The 18973-nt window shown below is 44.8% G+C and overlaps 1 protein-coding gene across 2 annotated transcripts in view; it reads left to right on the forward strand.

Moving 5' to 3' along the window:
* TRABD2B (TraB domain containing 2B) overlaps positions 1-18973 on the forward strand; it is a 396077-nt gene that overhangs the window by 211870 nt on the left and 165234 nt on the right. For both annotated transcript variants that reach the window (XM_050961708.1, XM_050961709.1), the window contains exon 3: positions 4151-4297. In XM_050961708.1, the coding sequence (XP_050817665.1) occupies positions 4151-4297 (147 nt within the window). The remainder of the gene's footprint in view (positions 1-4150; positions 4298-18973) is intronic.

An 18973-nucleotide genomic window follows, 5' to 3' on the forward strand; every position in this document is an offset into this window, starting at 1 on the left:
GTTATTCAGTTTATTGCACTGAATGCAGCGTGTATGATTGTCTGCCTTGTGGGCAAATGGCATATGTGTGCATTTAGCACTGGCAACTCATGACCCTCAGAGACAGAGTACGGGTTCTTGAGACCAGAATGGCTGAACTGGAGGAGCAAAGAGAGAGACATGCATAGTCTGGGGGTGGGACTGCTCTACTCTGTCCTGGAAAGTCTCATCTAATAGCCTATGTGCTGTTGATGAGGATGAAAGTCTCGGGAAAGGGAACTCTGTTATTAGGAAGAGACAGATAATAGTAATGAGAGAATTCAATTATTAGACATACTGGATGTGTGATGATCAGGAGAACCTCATGGTGAATCGTCTGCCAGTTGCAAAGGTTTCAGACTTCTCAAGACATGTGGATAGGCTTTTGGGCAGTGCTGGGGAGGAGCTGGTAGTCATGTCATGTATAGATACCAGTGACGCAGAGTATGGTTGGAGAGAGGTCCTGGAGGCCAAATTTAGGCTGCTAGGTAAGCAGTTGAAGTCCAGGACCTCCATGGTAGCATTCTCTGAAATGCTTCCAGTTCCACCTGCAGGGCCAGTTAGACAGGCACAACTTCAGGGTCTCAGCACATGGCTGAGATGAGGGATTTAGGTTTATTAGGAACTGGGGAATCTTTTGGAAAAGGATGACCCTATATAGCATGGGTGGCAGGTGAAGCTTCTTCTGGGGTAGGCTAGCTCCCCATCCCGCCTCTTCCGCCCATGGGCCTGACCACATTCTGCCCACACTCATCCCCCTCACTGCGTGCATCCCTCCTCTCCTATGTCCTCCTCGCCATGTGCATCCGTCCTCTCTTCTAGTTCTGGTAACAGCAGGGGGTTTCACTTTCCAACTGAACAATCTAGGTCTGGGCACTGAGGCTGGATTTCGGAGGTCCTGGGCACGGGGAGTGGGGTTGTTGCCCAGGTCTGCAAGCCAGGGCCATTGGCTGTGCCTTTCTTTGGGAGCAGAAGCCTGGCTTAGACCTAATATTTGGACCTAGTGGTGGAGAAAGTGGAGCTGCTGAGCCCTGCTGTGAGTCTGGGTTGAGGGAAAGCTGGCAAGATTCACTCCAGATCCACCAGAGCTGTGACTCCCCGAATGCCCTCCAATGCACTACCAGGGCATCTCCCTGGCTGGTCAGCACAGGGAACCAGCTACCCCAGAGCCCCATCACTCAGAAATGCATTTCCTGAACAGCTTTGGGCAAGGCCTGCTTCACCATGTTCTCTAGCCCCATAGCTGGCACCAGGAGCTGCCATTGCAGGATGCATGTGGTGAGCAGCGGTGGGCAGAGGGAGAAGAGGAAGGGGACACACAGTGACCAGGGGTGGTGGGGGGAGGTTAGGAGGGCCTCATGCTCTATTATCCCCATCACCCATTCTGTACAAGAAGGATGGGCTCCACCTAAATCAAAATGGAACCAGAAAAGTCATAGGGGAGTTCTTAAACTAAGGACTGGAGGAAAACTGAACTGGTGTGGGGGAGCATATGGCTTGGATAGAGACATCCCTTAGGGGATGATTTATTAAAGGGGATATTCTATCTCCTAGTAAAACGGAGAGGACAGATGTTGGTAAAGTACAGGTGGGAACTGAAGAGAAACTGTCAAACAAAAAAGGCTCCGTCAATTACATCACTTGAAGGCAGACAGCTAAACCTTGACCCATTTTGTAAGTCCTTGTATACAAATGTTAAAGTCCAAATACTAAGATGGGTGAACTTGAGTGCCAGATATTGAAGGGGGATATTGATATAATAGGCAAGACAGAAACTTGATGGAATGATGATAATCAAAGGGACATGGTAATATCAGGGTATAAAATATATAAAAATGACAGAGTAGGTCATGCTGGTGAGGAAGTGACTGTGAAAAAGAGCATAGAGTCAAATATAGTAAACATGTTAAATGACTCACGCTGTACTATAGAATATCTAAGGATAGAAATTTCATGCTTGCATAGCTACAGACTTGGGACTGAATGGCTAGGCAGCAATTCTGCAGAAAAGGACCTACGGGTTACAGTGGATGAGAAGCTGGATATGCGTCAGCAGTGTGCCTTTGTTGCCAAGAAGGCTAACGGCATTTGCGGTTGTATAAGTAGGGACATTGCCAGCAGATCAAGGGATGTGATCATTTCCCTCTATTCAACATTGATGAGGCCTCATCTGAAGTACTGTGTCCAGTTTTGGGCCCCACACTACAAGAAGGATGTGGAAAAATTGGAAAGAGTCCAGTGGAGGGCAACAAAAATGATTAGATGGCTGGAGCACATGACTTATGAGGAGAGGCTGAGGGAACTGGAATTGTTTAGTCTGCAGAAGAGAAGAATGAGGGGGAATTTGATAGCTGCTTTCAAGTACCTGAAAGGGGGTTCCAAAGAGGATGGATCTAGACTGTTCTCAGTGGTAGCGGATGACAGAACAAGGAGTAATGGTCTCAAGTTGCAGTGGGGGAGGTTTAGGTTGGCTATTAGGAAAAACTTTTTCATTAGGAGGGTGGTGAACCACTGGAATGGGTTACCTAGGATGGTGGTGGAATCTTCTTCCTTAGAGGTTTTTAAGGTCAGGTTTGACAAAGCCCTGGCCGGGATGGTTTAGTTGGGGATTGGTCCTGCTCTGAGCAGGGGGTTGGACTAGATGACCTCCTGAGGTCCCTTCCAACCCTGATATTCTATGATTCTATGACTTGGTAAAAACAATGTCCTGGTAACAAAAGAAAAATAGGGAGAAGATCCCAGCGAACTGACCTAAGTGGTGGTGTGTACCATTCAGAATAGTCTTGGTGCTATAAATGAGAGGAGATAAAACTGCAGGGAAACACAGGACTGAAGAGTCTTTGACTTTTAATAAAATAACCACCAGGGTTATAAAGCCAAATTATTTCTAGGAAACCCTCAAACCCTCCTGTAAAATCACCCTAGATTAGGGTCCTGAGCCATGACTGGGGTGCCTAAGAACTAGATAATACAAATAAATAATAAAGGTTCTATTAGTTCCACCTACTCAAATGTTGTTGTTCTTCCAACCATTCATTGACCATCTCTAGAACAGGCTCCTCTGTAAGGATCTTTGAAAACTGAGCTTATGCTCAGCAGTTCTGTAATCAGTATAAATCACCCCCAAGTCTATCACTAATGACCGTAGGTACATGATCACTCATTTAAACTTGACTGCCTTTTATGAGAGGCAGAAAAGTATACAATTACATTTTTTTGTTAAGGAAGTGTTTTATTTCATGGCAGCTTGGATACTTGTGCATTTAAAGATCAAAACCAGTGAATGATCCTGGTTGCTGAGGTTTCTCTGCTAATGCATTCCTATTGTATTTCCAGATCTGGGATGAGAAAGCTCAGTTAGCCCACTAGGGCAGTGTAACAGTTTGACATGACCATTTATTTTGCCAGAGGGGGAAGCTGAAAGGTAGCCCAGGGGCTGGGTGGAGGGGAAGCGTGATCGTATATTCTGCCTATTTCACAAGTGCCGGTTCCCCAGGGATGCTGAAGGTTCCTGCATGTTACTTATTAAACGACAGCAGAGATGCCCCAGAATACGCCAGCGTTTTACTACTAAAGATGTTGGGAGGCTTCTGAACTGCATCTCCTGAGAAGTTTCCCATTTAGCTTGGGCTTTGGATTTTAAACAGCTGGTGGGGAAGGCGTAGCTCCTCCCAGCTCAGTCCTCTTCCTTGGCAGAGATGATGGAGCTTCCCTTATTTTCAGGCCATCACTTCTGCAGTAAAGTGAACGGCAGATGCAGTTTAAAACTCTCTGGCTCACCTTGATTTTTCACGTGCCCCACTGCAGCCCCACTGAAAACATGCCTGTAGGCAGGCCTATATTTTATGACCTTGATGAGGAGGGTGGCATATTCCAAAGCCTTCCCAGTTTTCTTTTCTATTCTAATCTCTGCATCCATGTGACTCTCCTTCTGTTTGGAAAGGGATAAATGTAGCTCCTTCCTGAGCCACTCCTTTGGTTGGCCAGAAGGGGTCAACAAAGAGCAGCCAGAAGCACAAGCCTCATCTAGGGCTGATAATGGTTCCTCTGCAATGCTGCTGCATTCTGCTGTTCATTCATGCTCTTGTGATCTCAGTCCACCAATATATATCTATTTTGTGTGTTTGTGCAGGTGCTGTTTGCTTTGAACCAAACCTTGCTACAACATGAAAGTCTACGAGCAGGCAGCTTGCAGGCCCCATACACTACTGAAGATCTCATCAAGCATTATAACTGTGGAGATCTGAATGCTGTCATATTCAATCATGATACTTCTCAGGTAAGGCCATTTCACAGCTGCCACTGAAGGCTAAGGATGAACAAACTGGCTAAGAGGTATTAGTAATTACGATGATGTTGATGCCCGTGTCATAGAATGCCTGGCCTTAAGATTTTAAGTAGAGGAGCTACCCTACGAGAATCCTTGATTCAAATGTTCCCTATACTGTCATGTGTTTGAAATCAAATCCCAGATTAGTATCTAATTTCTGAGATGGTCCCTGTCTCTATAACGGGACAGGTCAAACAGCCCCTAAACTTGAAAATCTGTATTTAGTTTTCAATTTTGCATTCTCTGCCCATCAAAGACTTAAAGTGCACCAGCTGTGTTCAAGAAAGGTCGTTGCACCCTATCAGGGTAGTTATGTGTCCATCCTCACCACACCTCTGTAAGATAGAGAAGTATTCCATTGTACAGAGAGGGAAACTGGGGCATCCAGCAATACTTGCCCCAGGCCACATAGGGAGCCTGTAGTAGAGCAAGGAACAGAATCCTGATTTTGTGAGTCCCATTCCAGCCCGTTGACCATAACCTCATCTTTCCTTACCCTACCCTTCTCCTTGTTTTTCCTGTGCCTCTTGCTCCTTTTTTGTTCTCCACATGTCCCTCATTTGTCCAGGGAGAGAACGGGTTTTACCTTTGAGTTGCATGCTTGGTGGAGGCGGGGATGACAACTGAAAAGCTTTGCTAGGAGTGTGTCCAAACAAAAGATGGAGTGAATCTTATGTACATAGGCTACAAGGCTAAATAACTTCTCAAACATGCCATAATCCAAAAATATTATATGTGTCTGTTGCAGCCTTCCAGTCTGTGTTGGTCTTAGTTATCTGGTGCTAATAAAGACTTTCAGTGTAGCTGGATCCTCCTTTGCAGACCAGCTGATGGCTGGTGGCAAACTCTGAGACAATGTGCTGGTTTCATATGTATATGTTAATTTATTTCTCTCTGCTACCTGCGTGGAGACAGGATGTTTCTTAGGACATCATCTACTGCTGCTCTGATGCAGGGTGACTTAGAACATTGGTCACTGGACTGGGACTGAAGAGGATCTTTATTCCTGGCCCTGACACTGACTGGGTTAACTTGGGCAAGTCACTGTCCCTCTATGGGCCTCAGTTTCCCCACCTGCACAATGGTGATAATGGGACAGACCTCCTTGGTAAAGTGCTTTGAGATCTATGGATGAAAAGAACCATATAAGAGCTATGTATTATCATTGTAACTCCAACAGTGTGTGACCCCCCATCTTGGCTGGGTCGTGCCTGCACCTGGGGAATAGATGAAGGGTCTGTCTCTTTCTTACATGTTGGCAACACTTGTATAGCTTATCATGCCATCTGAGTCCCACTGGGATGCAATTCAGTCATCTCCATGGCAACCACATATGATGCCTTCAAGGGAGGACCATACATTGATAAAATGAACTAAGAAACACAGATCCATTTGTCAGTCTAAGCAGAGGCATCAGAGGCATCCTTTCAAGGCCTGATTCTGACACCTTTACTCCTCGTGGGCAGCACCATACTGTGTGAGGAGTCACTGTTTCTCAGTGGAACCCTGGGCACTGGAGGGTGCTACTCAGCATGCATAAATGTGGTAGAATTGGGACATTAATGCAGCAGTTCTAAAACTGTGTTCTATGGACTACCAAGACTGGAGCCCCTAGTAGAGAGCCATGCATTGGGAGGTTGGGAAAGAAGTGGTCCAGATGGGAACATTTCTCTACTGACATGGTATGCAGAATGAAGGAGCTGGAGAACCAACGATGCTGCGTACCATTGAGAGGACAACCAGAGGCGCCATCTTTCTAAGTTGCTGCGGGGTGCTCAACCCCCACTCCGCACCAGACCCTGCCCCCACTCCACCCCTTCCTCCAGCCCCAAAGCACCCATGGAGCTGGCGCCTATGAAAACAACCATAATAACTAGTTGTTGTTGTTTGTTTGTATTATCGTAACATCTAGGAGTCTAAGTCATGGACAAGGATCCCACTGGGGTAGGCTCTGTACAAACACAGAACAAAGATGGTCCCTGCCCCAAAGAGCTTACAATCTAAACAGAAGACAAAAGATGATGGAGGATACAGACAGCTATATGGGGGAGTTAAAAGAAACAATAAGGCAATTTAAGTCAGCTTGATAGGTTGAGCTACCAGCACACCAGCTGCCTAGTTATTAGCTAGTGTTTCTGAAGACATCATGGTCAAGGGATTTGAAGGAGTGCAATGAAGTGACTTTCCGGATGTTAAAGGGAAGCTCCTCCGAAGCCTGAGGGGCAACATCACCCACTTGTTACATTTTCCGTCAGAAGTGGGAGTTGACCCTTTGATACTGAATGAGAAATGATAGGGCCTTGAAAGAGAATACAAGTAGCTTATGTTTAGAACTGTAGGGTTAGAAGGGATTGCAAGGGTCCCTTTGTGTGTTGATGGGTTAGAGAAGAGGGTATGAGTGAAGGGCTGCAAAGAGAGGATCACAAAGGTATTTGCGGTAAATACATGACCATTTTACAGATGGGGACCCTGGAGGCTCAGAGATAAGTTGGTCAAGGTCAAAAGGCAAGTGACAGAATCAGGCATAGAACCTAGCTGTCCGGATGTCCCGTCTTATCTTTTAACCACTATGAAACAATATAGTCTCTCCAGCGATATATCCATGTTCCCCAGAACAATTTGCAGCTGTTCCCGCTGATTGCAGTGACACATAGGAACTCTGTGTGAATAAATCACAAATGCCTGTAACAGGCCTGCATTTTAGACTAGCGAGGAAGAGAATTTTTTTTTAAAAGCTCTTCTCCTTGCAAATTCTAGGATCAAATACTGCATTAAAAACATGCCATTCAGCATCAGGGGAAATAAAAGTTCCAAGCAACATCTCTAGCCAGAGTCCCACAGAGCAGGCAGTTAGAACAGATTAGACCACTTACAAGCCAGGGAAAATTAAAATACCATAGAATATTCCAGGCCACATAGCAAAATGTTGTCAGTGGCAAAACTCTTGTTGACTTAACCGGGGACAGAATCGGGCCCAATACTTCTCTCTTGTGGTTTTATTTTTAAAGGCAGATTTGGATTTCAAGTGTTTCATAAGTGACAAAAGGATGCACTTTGAACTACTCAGGGTAGCTCCAAAGCTTAGGTTCTAGTTAGGTGCTTTTTTCAAGCACGCATGGAGATGCCATGTGATTTGGCTACCAAATTAGATTAGCCTTTGTGAAGTATGTCTAAAACATATCCTTTTACTGGAGCACACGGGATTCTTGGCTTGAATTTAAGCAGTGTGGTTTCTGATGGCCTGATAAGTTTGCAACCTCCCCAGGATGTTATGTATAGAAGATGTAGGCCTACAAGTAGAAAAAGACTATACATTCCGAAAGCACAAGTATCATTACTTACATTTCTGGGTAAATGCAATATTTGCTAATCCTGGTGGTAGAATTGTTAGCATTTTTGGAAGATGGTACTGTTCTTCTGTAACATCTGACAGCTGGGGCAGGATTTCAGAGCTCTAGGCTAGTCCATGCAGCTGGTACTAAACTAAATGCACTGTGAAATGTCACCTGGAAATAAAACCGTATTGGAGAGAATGGGTTTTTTGGCAAGGCACTAGTTAATATCCAAGAGCAGTAATTCAGCTACCTAACATTTGCAGGTCATGCTGCCATGCAGAATAATAATTTACCCAAGATTTAGTTACAACCTGAAAGATGCATCTGGGTTTCTTCAGAGAGAGATCTGATCTACAGAGGAAGGATGGGCCAGTGGTTGGGACAGTGGAAATATGGGTTCAGTTTCCTGACCCATCTCACACTTCCTTGAGCAAGTCATTCAGTGTCTTAGTTTCCCATCTATAAAATGAGGTGATAGTACTTTGCTACCTCTCGGGGATGTTGTGAGGATAAACCCATTAAAGTGCTTGTTGGCAGTGCCTTATGTAGATATGGGCCAGATTATCAGATGGTGTAAATTGGAAAAGCTGTACTGAAGTCAATGGCCCTATGCCGGTGTATGCCGCTATGCCAGGGCTTACTCCATAAGTGGCCATAGGGTACACTTGCTCAGGGTGTTAAGGGTTCTGGGCAGATAGTGTTCCCTCTTGCCTGATCACTGCTGTCTTTGGTTGCTGAAACTCATGGAGAGGGAGCGGCTTGGATGAAGAGAGCAATGCTGTGGAAAATGGCACTCCTGCCTTCAAAGCCCTACTCAGGGGGATGGTAGAAGCTGTTTGCTAAAAACCATAAGGTGTTCTAATATTATGACAATTATTGACACCTAAGTAGATGATGGACAAACAACCTGTCTCCTTTGGAAACCTGGATTCAAACGTGGATTACAGTGCAGTCTGGAATAAAATGAGGTCTCCATATCACAAAAGCACCCTCAACTTGTTGGTGCCAGCGGACACTGTTGCCCTCAGAAATGGAAGAGCAGAGGGTACTCCATGTTGGTATTGAGGTGCATTGCCCAGGCAGTATGGGACCTGCTGTGCTATACTGTTAGATCAAACTGCAATTGAGGGTCAGGTTGCTTTGACAGAGCTGGGTGAGAGAACATGTATAGAATACTCCTCATTGCTATGCCATATCTCAGTAAATTCAGATGAGACCCTTACATTCCCAAGCTCTAAATAAATCCGCCATAATATTCTTTATTAAATCTATTTTTAAAAAAGGGGAGAACCGCAAAGCCAGCCCTCCCTGCAGTTCCGTGATGCTGCCCTCTCTATGGGCGAGCACCATTTCTCCTAGTTCATAAATCCTTAGTTAAACTTAATAAAATGTAACAGGACCAAGCTTACTCAAGTAGGCTATGACACAGAAGTGGAAAAGGAAAAGTATCTCCTGCTTGTACCCCCTTCTTCTAACAATTGATCCTTCTGTGACTCTTTAAGTTAAAAGATTTATGGTGGACTTTCTGGGCAGAGAGTCAAAATGATACTGAAATGAAAATACTATGACAACAGAGATGGGGTAGGAATGTTCTGCTTTTGTGCTAGACTTTAAAAAGAAGTTCTCTTCCCCTTTATGGCAGAGTACTGTAGGATTTAAGGGAGGTAGCCCGACCAGATTGGATCAATGAAAGGAAGGTGCAAGAAATCTTCTAGTGTAAAATGGAGATCTGCCTCTAGAGGACATTTCTTCCCACCCTCAGGCAGTTAGTACGTTGTTTTAAGATCTGAAGCCTCTGGGGTTTTATCCTTTAGTTATTTTCCTCCCAATCTGATGTAAGTGTGGCTTTTCTCCCTGTTCATATAAATGGAATAATACAGGTTTTTTTAATACCAATAAACTCTTTGGCTTCAGTGGTATCTTGTGACAGGGAATTCCACGAGTGAATTACGTCTGAATTTAATTAGGTGTTAATGGCCAATGTGTGTTAACTTATTGTATATGAATTTGTGTATCAAATAATTCCTTTCGTCCATTTGAAATGTATTGCCTCTCAGTGTAATTGGATTTCTCTTTGCTCTTGTATTGAGAGAGGATAAATAGGAGGGTCTACTTTTCCTTCTGTCTGCCTTTCCATCCTACCCCCGTCATTACTGGCTTCCTATTTGCCCCTAGACTCCATTTCAACATCACATAGTCCCTCCTCCCACGTCTCCTGTCCGGGTATCCTTCTCCATTCTCAGCCTTCTCTTGTGTCCTCCCCTGTGGAGCGCAGTGCTGATCTGGCACCATCATAAGTCCCCACTTCTACACTGCATTTTGGAGCCAATTGCGGTTGAACTCGATCCCACTGAATAAAGTGCCTGTGCTGTTTTATGATGATGGCAATGCAATAATCATAATTTATGTTTATGTAGCACCTTTCCCACAGACGTGCCTTTACAAACTGCAAGCCTTACTGGGCCTTGTCCAAAGCCCATTGAACTCATTGGAGTGTCTTTCCATCGACTTGAATGGGTTGAGGATTAGGCCTGCACTGTGTAGCCACTCAGTGGGAGAAGTCTCTCCCTTGTATAGTGTCTGTGCACAGTTTCAGCTCTGCACTGTCCTGAACAATAATAATTCACATCTTATATAGCAGATCTCCAAGGGCTTTACGAAAGAGGTCGGTATCATTATCCCCATTTCACAGATGGGGACACTGAAGCATGGAGACATGACATGACTTGTCCAGTGGCAGGAATAGACATCCTGAGTCCCGTGCTGTATTCACTAGGTCCCACAGCCCTCCCACTAGATTTCCCTCTAATCTGGCCCAGCAAATTGTGCAGCTGGTGTTGTGCTGTGGCAGCATGCGCTGCACATCATGCTTCTGATCATATGAAATATAAGATGTATAAAATTTATGTCACATCAAAGGAGCTTGCCCTCTCTACCCCCAAAGAGAAAAGCTGCTGAGTGTCTCTGTACATCATGTTTGTTGTCTATAAATCACTTGGCTGTCTTACATATCTCTTGAAAAATGTTATCAGCGCATCCTGCGTTTAAACCTGTCCTTTAAAATGTAAAGGTCCTGATAATTTGAATCACCTCATTAATTTGCCTCCGTTCTAGTGCTGGATAAATACAACTGAATATCTGGCTCGCTTCCAAAGCTAGTCAAGGAAAACTATCTGTGGAATGCCCCAGCTACAATAAATACACACTGTACAGCTGAAACCATTAGGTGGAGTGTTGACTGATAAGCAGGCCCCAGATTTGTCCGAGGAATGAAGTTTTATCAAGGTAAAAGAAAATAAATCTGCACACCAAATGCTCAGCTATTGAAACGGGACCATTTGGAATCATCTTATCACCTTCAGACATAAGCAACTTAGACAAGCTGGCACAGCATCTTGTCTTTCCTTCAAAAGGGATTACTCTTTCCAATGAAGCTCTGCACGGAGCACTGGGCTTCACAGGTGTTGACCCGAAGGAGCTCTGGTTCAGGTTCGAGACAGAGAATCCATCTTGGAGCCCTTGTGTAGACATTTGCACCTATTGAAGCCAGTAGATCTCCCATGATTGGGCCATTATGTCTGGTGACCAGAAAAGCTGAACTGAATTGTGACATGATTGCCCAGGACAGCTCATGCTCCTGAGTGTGACCTGAAGAGGCCAGCTATCTGCTTCTCTCTGCACTCTGAGGCAGACACTTTGGGGCAAATATGCTCTTGCAGAGTCAGTTCGGAAGCACCCGTGCTCTTGTGAGATCACAAGTTCTGCTTCATTTTGTGCCCGAATCAAAACTTTGGATCCTCAGACCCTCCGACTTTGTAGGCTTTTGGAACAAGAACCCAGAGCCCGAGCCAAAATGTGCAAAAGGCCTCTAATTTTTACAATGGGTCAAAGCAAAATACCAGATCTGAACAATCTCAGACTCTGGCGCAAGGCCATGCATGAGTTTTTTGGACATTTGGAGCCATATCTACAATTTTCAGCTTGGGGTCCAACTCTTTTTAATAGCATTGGTCCAAAAAAAGAATTCTTTTTCAGGGGCAAAAAAATTTACATTTCAAAATTTTCATCCCACAACTTTTGAAAAAATATTTTTTGTTGTTTATTTTAAACCTTTCAAAGTTCAGAATGTATTTTTTTTTTGGTTTGAGAAATTTTGACTAAGTCTACTTAGTACTATGAGACCAAACTTTAAAGAGGTGCTCTAAAGAGACAGAGTGCGGGCTTGCCTACACAACAATGGGTTTGCCAGTATATCTATACTGACGTAACTAGTGGAGTTCTTCTCCTGGTATACTTAAACCACCTCCTCGAATGATGAACTATCTCAGCAGAATGAGTCTTTTGCCAGTATAAGCTGCATCTACATGGGTTTTTTTTTGCCAGTGTGACTCTCTTGGTTGGGGTGCATGTGTGGTATTTTGAGGGGCATGTGTTGTTTTTTTTTCCATGCTCCAAGCCAACACAGCCATGCTGGCAAAACTTTTTAGAGTAGACCCAGATTTAGTGTAAGAAGTCTTTGGAATCCAAGAGTATCTGTCAGCCCTGTATAAATTGCTCTAAAGCATTTGAACAGTCCGTTGTTTTTAAGGAGCTGGTTTTATGAAGTTGGCCTTGGAAGGACTTATTTAATCCTACTTGTTCAAGTGAAATGGGAAGGACTTATTTGTTTTATAACTATATTATGGCTTGACTATGGGAGATGCTGTTTTTCTTTTGTCTTGTAGCCAGAGGACATTTTTGTCACCTCATTATAAAAAAATAAGAAGAAAAGAAAAGAAAAGAAAGAGAGAAAAAAAGGCATTTGACTGCCCTGACTTGGCAGGATTAGAATTCACGCATTTCTCAAAAATGACCAGAGTTCCACATGTTCCTTGAACACTGCAGGCCAGATCCTCAGCTGGTGTAAATCAATGTAGATCTGTTGTATTCAATGAAGCTATGCTGACTTACATCAACTGAGAATATGTTGTCTAGATTTTAATCACCTTGGGGACAGATGTTTATAGACTAAGGTCAAATCCTGTGTTGATTTATACCCTATGCAACTCTGTCTGCCCAGAAACTGGTCATTTTGATCTATCTGGGGTAATACCATTGATTTCAGTTGTTTCTCCTGGTTTCCACATGTAGAATTGGAGGAGAATCAGGCCATTTTGGTTTTTGGGAGACCATTTTGAGCATTTCTCTTCAGGGAAAGGGAGTTTTTGTGACTCTTTGCTTCCTTCATTCCCCATCCTGAAATTCTAGGGCAAAATCCTGGCCTGAAAAAGTACTTGCCAATCTTATATCTTCCAAGAGGTATCCTCTAGGGTGTAGCAGATGTTTGTCTGGCTGCCTGGCTGATTCTAATTGAATTGGTGCAAAGTCCTGGGTTTCATTAGAACAATTCATGATACCAAAACTCTCAAAACTTTATTAAGCTGCAGATGTTCCTGGAAGTGAGCAAAAGAGACCAGTTATCTTGTCCTTGCTGCACTCTAGGGCCGGACACTTCTGGGCAACTGCCATCCTGTTGCAGAGTCAATTCAGATCCCATGCTCTGGTGGGGTCATAAATTCTACTCTTCCTGGACCTGAATCAAAACTTCAGGTCTTCAAATCCTTCATCTTTGTCCGAGTTTGGAACAAAAACCCAGATCAGGAGCTGAAATTTGCAAAAGGCCTGTAACTTCCATACTGGATCCAACCAATGTACCAGATCTGAGTAATCTCACTTTGGCTGGGTGACGTGCGTGTCTCTGTGTGTTTTCAGCTTTGATGTTGCCCTAATCTATAATTCCTCCTAGCCTGCATTTTGATCTTTGTTTTTTGTGGAATTTGACAGACCTCTCACAAACTGGATCTTTTGGATTACACTTTTGTTGTTGTTGTTTTTTTTTGTTTAAAATCAGGTTGCAAACTTTATATAAATATCCAGTCTGGCCACAAACACTGTAATAACATAAGAACGGCCATACTGGGTCAGACTAATGGCCCATGGAGTCAGTATCCTGTCTCTGACAGTGGCCAATGCCGAATCCTTCAAGAGGAATGAACAGAATAGGGCAATTTCAAGTGATTCATCCCCTGTCATACAGTTCCAGCTTCTGGCAGTTGGCAGTTTAGGGACATCCAGAACATGGGTCTGCGTCCCTGACCATCTTGGCTTAACGCCATTGATGTATCTGTCCTCCGTGAATTTACCTAGTCCTTTTTTGAACCGTTACTCTTTTGACCTTCACAACATCACCAGGCAATGAGTTCCACAGGTTGACTGAGCGTTGTGTGAAGAAGTATTTCCTTTTGTTTATAAACTTCCTGCCTGTACAAAACAGATATGAAAAAAACACACAGCCATTTTCCCTTGAGCCCAGACAACACCTACTCATGAAAAACCATCCTAGCCTGAGAATTTGCCTGTATCCTCTATCAACCAGCTGTTCTCTCAGTTTGTAGAAGAGGGTAATATGAAAAATACCTTTTGGAAAAAAAATCCTGACCACAGGTTCCTTGCTTTATTGCCACACTCTTTCCTTTGATCAAGATCCTCACTTGGGAGTCTTGGCAACTCAGAGGCAATGGTTTTAGTGTCAGAATAGCAGAAACTTTTTGTCAAAGGAAACAAAGGGTTTTGAAGAAAAATAGAAAAACATGAACTTTTCCAGATGTTTGTAGCTTGTGAGGGTTTGCTTTAACAGTCATGACTTGGGGGTTTTGAGGGGATATTAGTAAGCATTAGGGGTTACCCTCGAAACTGAAACCTAACCCTCTATTTGCATATGCTGGAGGCTTGTCATCCTTATTCAATTAATACATGAATCCCAGTAATCCACCCCTAAGTATACACTGCATACTTGGGTGAAGCTTGCAGAAAGGGGCTACGCTCCTTGTTCTGACTGTGTTTTGTTAAGACTTCTTTAATCAAAACACTCATTCAGATAGGGAGGCCCGGCTGCATATTTTGGCATCGCTACCAAAAGGGGGCGGGGGCCGATGTTGATTTCTTTTTCCTTCAAGTGCTTGGAAAGTGACTATTTAACTGGTGTGGAAAAATAAATAGAAAACATACACGGAGGTCATGACTTCTGCAGGTTCATTGAAAGCCTTTAAAAAGGAATAAACATCTCCCCCCTCAAGGTGTTTGTGAGACTCATGGCCAATGTTTGCAGCCATTCCCCCCACTCTCCCTGTTAAGCTTAAATTCATGACAGTGGGGAGGGGGAGATGGGGGTTGGTTCCAGTGCCCAGTGTGAGCAGAAATATCATTAGACTTTCTGCAGTCCCTATAAGGTCACAACTCCAATCCTGAACAAGCCAACTGCTCCACTCTGGGTACTTCTGCTGGAGTGGAGCACCATTGACGTCGCTGGTGTTTGGTGGAGGTCTTGGGCTCTACCCATACAGGGCTCCTCCTAGGATCAGAGCCTGCTGGAGAGGTGGGATCAGTCCAAGAGCTGACCTCCTTCTCCCCGGACCCCCTGGCAGAGGGACGAATTGGTCTGTGAGATCTGTCACGTTCTGCTCCTGGAGAAGGAGTAATTGAGCATTGAGTTCCCTCCCCAGCTCTTCCTGCCATCTGCATTCCAAAATATATTCGAGATTTCTAAATCTAGATGTTTGAGTGCCACTAAGAGGCCAAACGAGATGAGAGCAGTGTGGGCTAGTGGCTGGCACACAGGCCTGGGAGTCAGGAACTCCTGAGCTCTGAGCCTGCCACGGACACTGAGTCCTTGAGTTCCCCCTTTCCCCACAGCAGCTGCTGCTCCCTTCCTCTCTCACTCCGTTTCCCACTTTCTCTTGTCTTTCTCTCTCTCTCCCTCCTTCCACCTCTGTATCCTCCCTCCCATAGGGTTCCTGGTGGTGCCACTGAGCCCTGCAACACCAGGGTCATCGGAGCAAGGCCTTCTCCTCCTTCTCCTCCTTCCTTGTTTTTCCCTGCTACTGCTGTCTCCAGGGAAAAGGGACACAGATTTACTAGCCAGCCTGGCCTCCAGCTGCTTTTCAGCTGAAGGGGTGGGGCAGGATGAGCTGACTTTGCCGAAGAGGCAGAGAAGACTGAAAATGTGCCCCTTGCTAGTGGAATTTGTTCCCCCAGCCCCATGAAAATGGATGTCGGCCTGCACCACACAACAAGTTTGAAACATCTGGTCTCAATAGCGGCACTGAGAGAGTTGAGCTGCCCAAGGCCCAAGGAGCAGAGCTAGGAATGGAACCCACGCTGTATGACTCCCCCTGCCGTTCCCGACTGACTAGGCCATTTTGTCAGCAGAGGAGCAGGCAGGTGTCCCCTCTACTTTGCAGTACTGCCAGGTCACTTCCTGCCTGAGGTGACGTTCTGTGCTGGGTGGGTGTGTGGGACTGAAATCTGATTAGCAGAATCATGAATGTGTTTAGTATTTTGAGATTTCTGGTCAATGCAAGTACCGGGCTAGATTTGTGTGTCATGTTAAGCCTCCTATAAACCTCTCCAGCAACCTGTATGTCAGAAGATCCCCCTGGTGGGATCAAGCCTGCTTACTTGCTCTGGCTACGCCCTCTTTCACCTCCAGCATGTCCTGGATACGTCCTAGACACCTCGCCCGCTGCTTGCTCAGGCCTTTCCCCAGTTCTACACAGCCCTGCACGGTGCTTAACCACTTACAGCTGTGCAAAGTGGGTGTGAAAAGCCACCTCCCGTGTAAATAGAGGCATAGGATGAGACCTAGTCCAGTATCTAAATGGTTGCCAGTACCAGATGCCTGAGAGGTAAGAACCTCATGCCAGGCAGATGTGGGATAATCGACCCCATCCTGCTTAAGGGAGAGCAGTTTTTGAGTGAGATGAAGGAGTAAGTATGCTGATTTCTCTCACTTTGCCTAGAAAATCCTTTCACACACCTGTTAGGCTTCTGATATTTTATTTTTCCTGTTAAAAGTCACTAATAAATGGAGGATTTATTTGGCTGGTGGCAGGGCGTTAATCTGCAGCAGTGACCTGGGCAGCACACCAGTGTGCATGGCTCCTTTACGGTTTCCTCTTTCTCCATGTTGCATAATGACCCAGGAGTTGATCTGTTTGGAAGCTGCCAACTTTGGGCCATACCAGATTAATTAGCCGCCTCTTTCCTTGGCTATTGAGGGCCGTTTTGGAAGGAAACTCATGGCTCCTGGAGCAGAAACGGTTGAGTCAGCAACAGTCATCATTTCAGCAACCACAATCCCATGTCTGCTTTATCCTTCTCTTGGCTACTCTTACGCTCACAGTCCATTCGGCGTGCACAATTGGAATTCTTCACATTACAGGCTAAAGTAACCATAGATTCTTCGGCCAGATGTTAGAAATGTCCATAAATCAGAGGAGAACAGGTGTCTTCCAACTCCAAGTAGTATATTTTGTAGCACTGGAGTAAAAAAGCAATGCCCCATTGACCTTTGTTAGCAGTAGAGTCCCTTCCCTGTATAGGTTGTGATAACCATGACTTAACGTCTGCCTCTTGCTGAAAAACACTGGTATGAATTGAGAGCAGCTCAGCTGGGCTCAATTTGAATCTTACATACTATGACAGGCTGGCAGCCTTTAGAACTCTCCCTGGGGTTTTTAGAATCCTGTTTGAGCAGCATTGTCAATTCCTGTGCTTTTAATCGAAGGCCTCCCGGTGCTCGGTGTTGTGCGTAAGGCCCTGGATTTCAATATAGCAAGGGTCTAGCCTTTACGTTGCAGAGGAAAGCTAGGAAATGTGACATCTAAAGGCTCAAAACCCAGAAGCCAATAAAAAGTGGTGATCTTTTTTTAAAAAAAATCTCATACTCCTTAAGCCAATCTTTATGATTTTGAAGGGCTTGATTCATGATTTTTTATCTCACTGACTTGGCAATACTGCGTACGGATGCAGGTCTCCTCTGACATGTCCTGTTAATTGAGGAAGGAAGGCCTGTGGTTAAGACTGGAACTCAGGAGATCCATGTTCATCAATTCCCTGTTCTGCCACTGACTTTCTCTGACTTTGGGCATATCACGTAATCTCTCTCTGCCTCAGTTCCATGACTGTAAAATGGGGATACCACACGAGTTCTCTGTTTAGATTGTGAAGTGTTTGGGGCAGGTACTGTACATTATTGTGTTTGTGTGTATATATATGTATGTGTGTGGTGCCCAAATGATAGGAATCAGGAGTTTGAACCCCACATACAGGTGAAGTGGGATTACTGCTGAGCCATAGTATAGGTGAATTCAGTTAGCTTTCAACTAGGCTATAAAGGGGGTTGGAGGAACCTCTCTGAGGCAGAGAGAGGGAACTAGCATCTGGGACATAGGTTCTTCAGGGAAAACCCTAGGACCACCTGGCCTGGGGAAAATGCTTAGTCTGAGGCTTGTGTTTGAGTGTTGTACCAATAATGCCCCCCTCAGGAAAGGGAATGTATGGTCTCCATAGTGCATACATTGGCAGCAATTACACTTGCATAGACACTGGGATGTCTTCAGTAGGGTTTCTCTGTCTTGACATGGGGGTAACTGAGAAGAATTTTTGGGTCCCTGTCCCATTTTCATTTCTGGGGCTCGTCCCCCCGAATCATAGATGGAATAAAGCTTGAAGGGCAATAACCCTGACTCACTCCTCATCTTCACCCCACCAGTCTCACCCACAGCTCAACCCAGGTCAGAGATGTTCCTGCATTAACATCTAACGGGAGCCTGCACTCTTTGCACTTGACTGACATATGGAGACCCAATTTCCGTGAAAGCCTTTGGGTCAAACTCATCTGTGACTTTAGAAAGGCCTGAATCTGATTTCATCCGTACTGGTGCAAGGCTACTGACCTGAATGGAGTTAGTCCACATAGAGTAACTAGAGCAGGGGCCAAATAGGGTGTAAGTAGTTTAGGAAATAGATCTAAATGTAGCTTGTCTCAATAGTGAAAATCGCACCATGCTGGTGTTTGCCGGGCCTGCTTTTGATTTTACACTAGTGTGAATCAAGAGAGGCTCCATTGTGGTCAGTGGTGTTCTACAGGGGTAGATGAGCTCAGGAGTAGTCATTTCTATTGTGGCAGGAAAAAACAACTAACTGGAGACTGTAAAAAGACCATGAGTATAGGTTGGGCTGCTTTGTTTTATTCACCAGTGAATTTGGCTTGACGTGTCTGCACTTACACGTGTCTGAGGTAATTGTTTTCAGGCCGTTTGGTAAATCTCTGATTCTTTGTGTCAGTCCCAAAACTCCTCTAAACATTTAAAAAAAAAAAACAAAGACAAAACACCCCTGTGAAAAAATGTACTTCAGTGTTTATAACATCTCAGTTCCGTCATGGCAGGAGCTAGGCCAGTATCCCTCT

Source organism: Gopherus flavomarginatus, chromosome 7 (genome assembly GCF_025201925.1).
Source record: "Gopherus flavomarginatus isolate rGopFla2 chromosome 7, rGopFla2.mat.asm, whole genome shotgun sequence".
Lineage (NCBI taxonomy): Eukaryota > Metazoa > Chordata > Testudines > Testudinidae > Gopherus > Gopherus flavomarginatus.